A 7492-nucleotide genomic window follows, 5' to 3' on the forward strand; every position below is an offset into this window, starting at 1 on the left:
CGTTATGAATTTCTTCTACCATCCTTGGATTTCTTTTTTTCTGTCAGAATATGCATTTGACAATCAAGGTAAACCAGTCTCGGTAGCTCCAGAAGAGCTATGCTAAGATCTCGGCTAGTTGTACAACTTGGTAATCAACATTTAGATGCGTAGCCCATCTCGTTTAAGAAAACTGCTAGTGGTTTGCTGAGATGATCTCTTGAAGACTTACAGCTACTTTTCCTACTTCCAGTTCACTCTGGGAGCTGCTGGTAAAATTCCTTTCTAGGAACTAAATTCCTAAATGCCCAGTCTAATAGTATATTCACTGCACCACACTGCAACTTCAATGCACGTTGTAAAGTCAGGCCATTTTCAATGTTCTTGTTAGGCGGCTAGACACTTGGGTTTCTCTAGCTGAAATGGTGCCAATCAACGAAAACAGATCATAGCTACATGGGGGTTTGTTTGTTCACTTATCTCCAGAACTGACTCTCTAACAAACCACTTAATAGTTCCACCCCGCCGGTACAAAGACTGGAAGGCTCTTGCAAGTGTGAGCGACACTGCTCCTCAACACTACTGCTTATATCATCTGCCCAATAGCCTGGAGGGTGCAGTGATTAAGTACTTGGCAGTTCACTTAAAAAGGCTGGTGGTTGGTGGTTCAAACCTAGTAGCCACTCGCTCCATGGGAAGGAGACGTGGTAATCTGCTCCAGGAATGAGCACTGCCTTCACAGCCCGAAGCACTTGTACGCTTTCCTCCAGGGCTGCTCAGTCACAACAGACTCCGTAGCAGTGGGTTGGGCTGGGCTGGGCTGGGCTGGGCTTTAATTTTCTATATCCAATAGGGAAGATTAACTTTCCTAGCTGTACATTTTGTACGGGGATAAAACAAGATGAAAAGAAGGGAAAACCTTTCAAATCAAATAACTAGAATGACTGTAAAAGAGAAGACGATACTATTATAGAGTAAATATACAAACAACAAACAAAAACACTACTGGAAAGGGATTCACGTGTGATGGATGATTTGAAAATTATAAAGGTTTTCTTAAAAAAAAAAATTACATGAGCAAATACCACTTACAAAAGATTCATTCTAAGTAGCCGTCAAGACATACAAAGAAAACTGTATCAAAGTCATTAGGATCCATTTTGATTTATTTGCAAGAATGAATTAAGGAAGGGCTAATTTTAGTAAACATTGATAGAGCAAAACAATCCAAAGTATATCTAACAATCAAATTTTTAGTGAAAATGTGTGTAAGTAGGTTTATTTTGAAAGGAAAAGCTCTACTCCCGGTGTCATAACCAATTAAATTCTCCAGGTAATGACCCCATTTGCATAGTGAGCAGAACCCACAAGTGGGAATTTTAATGGGCACACCACCTGAGTACAGTAATTGAGAGTGACACAACTTGAACTAGTTTTGTGCTTACCCCACTGAAAATTCTACTCGTATTATTTTTAATGTCAAGCTACAAGTCAGATTTCAAGATGATGGATTTGTTCTTTTTTAAGCACCGAGTTTGAATAAAAGAAGTGCGTTAATTCTGTTATGCATTGCATATCTTTGCTCTAACTAATCTGTAGCTCTGATTCTCACCCTTGCTTCATTTTCTTCAGTGATTGGAATTTAATTTTATTAATTAATTTGTGAATAATCAGATTTTTTAAAGTAACAGGCTCAGAAGCTAAATTGCTTTTGGATTGCTGCTTGGAATAGACGCCTCCCAGAATCTGCGAGACAGTTAAAAGCTGGCAGAAGTTTACGAAGGTGTAATTGTGTAAATAGGCTCCACTCTTCTCTCAGAAGATAAAACAAAATAGAGCGTCTTTCTGATGGTTCCTCTCCTCCGTCACCTCAAGGCCCATGACACACGGCTCCTGCAGAGCTGATCACAGACGCCTTGTCATCTGAAGGTGTTACTTCTAAAAGATCTTCTCCTTATCTTGCAGGCACGATTCATGTCCCTGAAAGTATTGTGCATTGATATCCGGATCCTATGATGCCCACATTAAATTATATAATCAAGGTGATATAATCAAGGAGATTTCAAGACTCTCGGTCAGACACATGCGGTGAACGGCGCTTTCTAGGTTTTGAGATGACATCTTCAAACTTCTTTTGTTTCACTCCAAGATTGCTTGCGAGACTGTTTGGAGGTGTCTGACACCACTCTGCCACATCTGTAATTGGCATCGCATCCAGCAGACAGGCTCTGTACATCTTTACACTGCAACCTACCAAGTTAAGAAATGTATTGGTTCAATATAAAACAGCAGGCTGTTTTTAGACATAGTTACTAGTGCACAAGCTTTAATATGGCTGGGCTTCATCCTATAATGAGAGCTTTTGGCTCCCTGCTCCACAGGCTTTTATTCCTTTGCGAAAGGCTATGAACTATGTCAAGTGGATCGGCTGCTTTTGTTCACCCTTTCTTGGCTTTGGAACATAATTCCTTTGCTTCTACCCCTTTATGCATCAGACAGAACTTAAGAACCTTTTCCATTTTTCAAGCTAAACTTAGAATTTGTTTGAATTTGCTTTATACCATTTTCCTAGTAATTAGATTCTCAACCAAACTTCACACAAAGGCCTGCCTGGAAATGAACCTCTAATTGCAGAAGTATACTTTGTCTTTAATACCTATATCTCTACCCAGAATTGGTAAGGCTTTAAAGGGTGTCTAGCAAAAATGATTTTATTTTCCCACTATCACCTCACAACTAAACGGACTCACTGTTAGCCAGCACTAAGGGCGAGGGCGTGTGCATATGACTGAGACAAAGATTGGATCTAGAACTGGCCATAGCTCACCTGAAGGTAGAACACGTGACCACAGCAGATTAGGAACTGTAGCCGTGGCTCCAGAGGACCTGATCATGCATTTGGGATAGCTAGATGAATGGGGTGGTGATTTCCCCTTGCCTAGAGATCTCTTTTTCCACATAGAGATTGGCCATGGCTTTGAACTACTGGCTGCAACTCTAGTCACCTCTGGCTTGCCTATTGATGTCATTAAAATCCAAACATATATGTAGTATTTTTATTCGCAGTTCTTTAGAGATAGTGGTCAGCAGCCACGGGGAATTGTGCAATGGTGTTTTCTGCTGAAATGATCCTTTCAACTGTGCTTCTACATTGAAACGTTATCCTCTCTCTCCATCTCCTTCCGTCTGAACTGCAACCTCCAGAAGTAATCTCCCATAGGCAAACAAGTGCTGGTAACTTTGTTGGTGGAAGTCTTGTCAAGGGGGCTGCCAAGCTTTGTCCTTGGGTTTAAAGTTTCTGAACATTTGTGTTGGCTCTACAGTGCCCTCTAACCGTGAAACCACCGAGAGGACACTTACTATTAAAGGTACTGGTTAGAGGGGAGCGCAGGGATGACGGCTTAACAAGGAACTTACCTGGTACACACTATCTCTGCCTCAGAGATATAAACAGTAAGTGCAGAATAAACCCCACCAATTATATATTAAACACTGTTTAAAGCAAAAACACTATGCTCTACTACATCAGTGTTGAGAGAAGGAAAAAAACCACCACATGGGTATCACAATCTTTTATAACATTTCACCTTGCCTGTCAGATTAGATGCAACAATCCGATAGGCCTACAAATCACAGGGGCATAAAGGTCTTGAATTATATGAAAAATAATCTTATTAATAAATAAACATTCATTAGGCAGTTGGGTAAATCTTACGGCTTTAAACTAGAATTTAAGAAAACAAGCCATAAATAAGACTTGACTCAAGTCTTATTTATGTTAGGCAGTGACATTTGACGCTTGTAACATTGGAGTCTAGGGCACTGATCGAGTTTGTATGGCTGAAGAATGGAAAGTTACAACATAAGGTTGCCTTGGTTACTTCTTGAACTGACTTCTTCAGGTGAGAAAAATGAAAACAGTTGCTACACTCCACTGCAAGATTGTAAAAATGGTTCTTTCATGAAATAAAAAGACTTGTATAACAAAATCATACTGTAATGGTTCAGTTAAATACGAGCTATAAACATTTTTTACCACTTAAAAAATTGCTGCCCCAAAGGCTCTGGATGGAAATATTTCTAGTGCTTTACTTTTGCGTACACTGCATGAAGACTATGATGCAATCGCAGATAAATGAACAGTTTTAACTTCTTGTCCAATCTCAGTATTTGTAAAAAAAAATGAACTGAGAGGCAAGTTTAAAGTCAATGATGAAAATAAATTACTTAAAATATGTACAAGATTGTGTTTTCATCCACTGTGAATTTTTGAAAGGGCACTGTGTGCTGAGATCATACTTCATCTACAATTTATATTCTAAGTTGATCTGCGTCTTTCAAAGTTTATTTGTGGGCATGAGTCATGTGATTTGCACAGGAGAATAGGAAGCCCTCAAAAGTCTCTGGCGTTATCTTGCAGTTGAACTTACCAAGTACAAAGGAGTTTATATTTCAATTAAATACACATGTATGCTAAGGCACAATAAAGAAGGCTTTTTTTAACTTAAAAATAGTGTATTCAGAATCATACAGGCCCAGTTTAAAATGCTTTTAAGTTTCCACACTTAATAAGAGATCAAATCTGCAACTGTAAACTACAGCACTTAGTCAGGATGGCCTTATAAGTCAACAAAACATTTTTTTTAAACAGAAGTTCTAAAATACATTGAAACTATTTTCACATTTGCCTAGTTTTATTTTTTTAATTATGCAATTTGCTTTATGAAATGATTGCCCGGAGTACACATTAGAAGAAAAGTACTGTGAATATAAATATGAAAATAAAATTCCACTGCCCACAAATGTTCTCTATTACTGAGAAACATAATTTCAAAAGTGCTAATATTTTCACAATTTAAGTATCAGACAAACCACTACCTTGAGACATTTTCTAGGACAAAGAGTGCAATAGTCTAGCAATTCCAGGTCATTAGAAGGCTTTTTTATGCCTAACAGATGGTAATCTTATATCCTAGTACATAAGCATAAGTTAGATTTGGATATATACAAATATTTAGATTCTAGTTACTATGAAATAGTACAAAGCTTTCTTTATAATTGAAGCAACATAAGTAGGACACCTTTAGAAGAAGAAAAAGACAATTCTGTACTACACGTTCAATTTAAACTAAATAACTTAAAGCCACTTGTTTTGTGGTCCTTTCTGTGTGTATGTGACAGTCAAAAGAGAATTCAACTGTTTTGTCTAGTTTTTTTTTAAGCCTTCTAAGTAATGTGAGTGAACACTCGGATTCCTCTCAAACTAGGAACCACAGGTGGAGTTCTCATGATCTAGGTCTAAAACCTCTTCTCATAAGAGGTTAAACGCTAAAAGCGTCTGGAAAGCGGGCTTTCTTTCCTTTTGAAAATGTTTCCTATCAATTGTATATTCATAATAACTATCAACCTCAAAGCATAGTATCAAGACTTCCATAAGGAAATTTATCCAAGAGCTCTAACTCAGTAAGAGAACCCACGGTATGAAAATTGGTTCCCTTTTATGGGAACCACACAAGCCCTCCATACATTTCAAGAACGATATCCTCTGTCATAAATGGATTGATTTGTTTACATGCAAACAGTTTACAACTTGCCATATGGGCTTAATTAACTTAACATTGTCAAACTGGCTCCTGGTCCAAGCAGTAGAGGGCAGATTTCTACTGCTCAGGACGGAATGGTTCGCATTTAACTTTAACAGTGCGGACAGAGAATAACGTAAAAAAACCAAGCAAGGACAGAGCAACAACCAAAAAGAAAAAGGGGGATTGGCAACAAAAGAAAAAAAATAATAAAGGCAACATCAAAATCATAAAAATTTTAAACAAAAACCAAACTTATTTAAATGCAAATTTTCATTCAAGAGTTAGGTATTTTAATGTCATGATTTCATCAATAACTATCATAACACTTCAAATATTTGTTCAAAAATACAATTTCTAGTTTTAAACTTTAGAGTTAAAAAAAACCCTTATTGTCTTGCAACTAAATAAAAAAAAAAAAGAGGTTAATTTTAAGACATGTTTCTTTTAACTGGTGTAGGGCTCAGACTGTTCACCTAAACCTCTGTCCTGAACAACCCCTCAGCATCGCCGGTGTGATGTCCACACGACCGTGAGAGGACATGGACCCGGCAGCAGTGAGTGGGGACTGAGGCCCTCTGTCTATGGGCAAACGCGCAATCTAGGAAGGACAGAGGGAGACCAGCACGGGGTTCCCACCCACTGTGTGTGCTTCGTCCCAAACTTTGCTCTTAAAAAAAAATGCGTGTTTGTAACCATTAATATATAAACACCAAACCAACTGTTTGGTTTAAATATTCACTGAGAAATAATGCATTTTGAGCAAAGGGCTTTTGAGAGTAGTTAGAAGAACCAGAAATACTGATAACAAAGGAGGAGACACATTTAACTTTGGGGGAAGTGGGGCAGTCAATGTACTCTCATCTCTCACTGTCACCATGTCATTTCTGACTCATAGCTGCCACCCTCTATAGGCTTTGGTAGAATAGTGGAAGAGATGTTGGCCTGCAGATAGAAGGTTGGCAGTTCAAAATTATCGGCTGCAACTCAGGAGGAAGATGAGGCTTTCTGCTCTCTTACGCATATTTAGTCTTGGAATCCAAAAATGACAGTCTGGCTGTCTTACAGAGCTGCTACACGGACCATATGACAGTGAGTAGTCTGGTCAGAATCAACAAGTAGTTTACATTTCACATATTAAATCATGCAGATTCAGTGAGAGAATAAGGCGTTCAGAGATTACTTAAAATTGTGAGTCAACAGTGCAAATGCTGGGTTGCTTCATGAGAATCTTACCATGTCCTATTGTTTTTTCCCTTAAAAGAGAAAGTTGAAAACACGCTCCAGTCTTAACACAAAACCAATGGCAAATATTTATGAAGGAAAACAAATTCCACAGCATTCCATGCAGATTTCCAGACAGTCTGAGGATTCACAACAGGCATCCATGATGCCACAGTCCACGTCACAAGGGCAGTTACAGTCCTCCCCCATCTCGTCTCTGCAGCAGCAGCAGCAGGCCTCCGAAGAGCAGACGCCACACGCCGCCTGGCCCAGCACGATGTTGCACAGGGTCAGGAATTCACAGAACAAGCACGCCAGGATGCAGTGGACACAGCAGTCTTCGTTCCACAAGGAGAGGAGGAACCAACACATGGAAAGAGATGACAGTCATCAACAAACCAGCTCGCAAAAACCGACCGGCATATTTAAATAATCCGCAACCCAAATAAAGAGCACTCTTAGAAGTGCCAGAACCCTATTGGCATCGCGGCTTACCTATTGGGCTACTAACCATGAGGTTAGCAGCGTGACCACCAGGCGCTCTGAGGGGGAAAGATGAACTTTCTACTTCCGAGAAGATTTACAGTCTCAGAAACCCACAAGGGCAGTTCTACTCAGTGCGAGGGGTGGTTATAAAGCAGAACTGAGTGGATGGCAGTGAGGATGGTTTCCTGTACAGATGTTTTGCAAGCTAGCAGCCCCAAGAA

The 7492-nt window shown here is 39.3% G+C and overlaps 1 protein-coding gene across 1 annotated transcript in view; it reads right to left on the minus strand.

The window, feature by feature from the left end:
* Positions 1–3536: 3536 nt before the first annotated feature.
* The window catches only part of MDFIC (MyoD family inhibitor domain containing), a gene marked incomplete at its 5' end in the record, with an annotated part of 105140 nt that continues 101184 nt past the window's right edge, over positions 3537–7492 (minus strand). Inside the window, one exon of the mRNA XM_045288938.1 lies at positions 3537–7123. Coding sequence (XP_045144873.1) covers positions 6876–7123 — 248 coding nt within the window. The remainder of the gene's footprint in view (positions 7124–7492) is intronic.

The sequence above is a fragment of the Echinops telfairi genome, unplaced genomic scaffold (assembly GCF_000313985.2).
Source record: "Echinops telfairi isolate 266 unplaced genomic scaffold, ASM31398v2 ScPeMD7_23;HRSCAF=83, whole genome shotgun sequence".
Taxonomy (NCBI): Eukaryota; Metazoa; Chordata; class Mammalia; order Afrosoricida; family Tenrecidae; genus Echinops; species Echinops telfairi.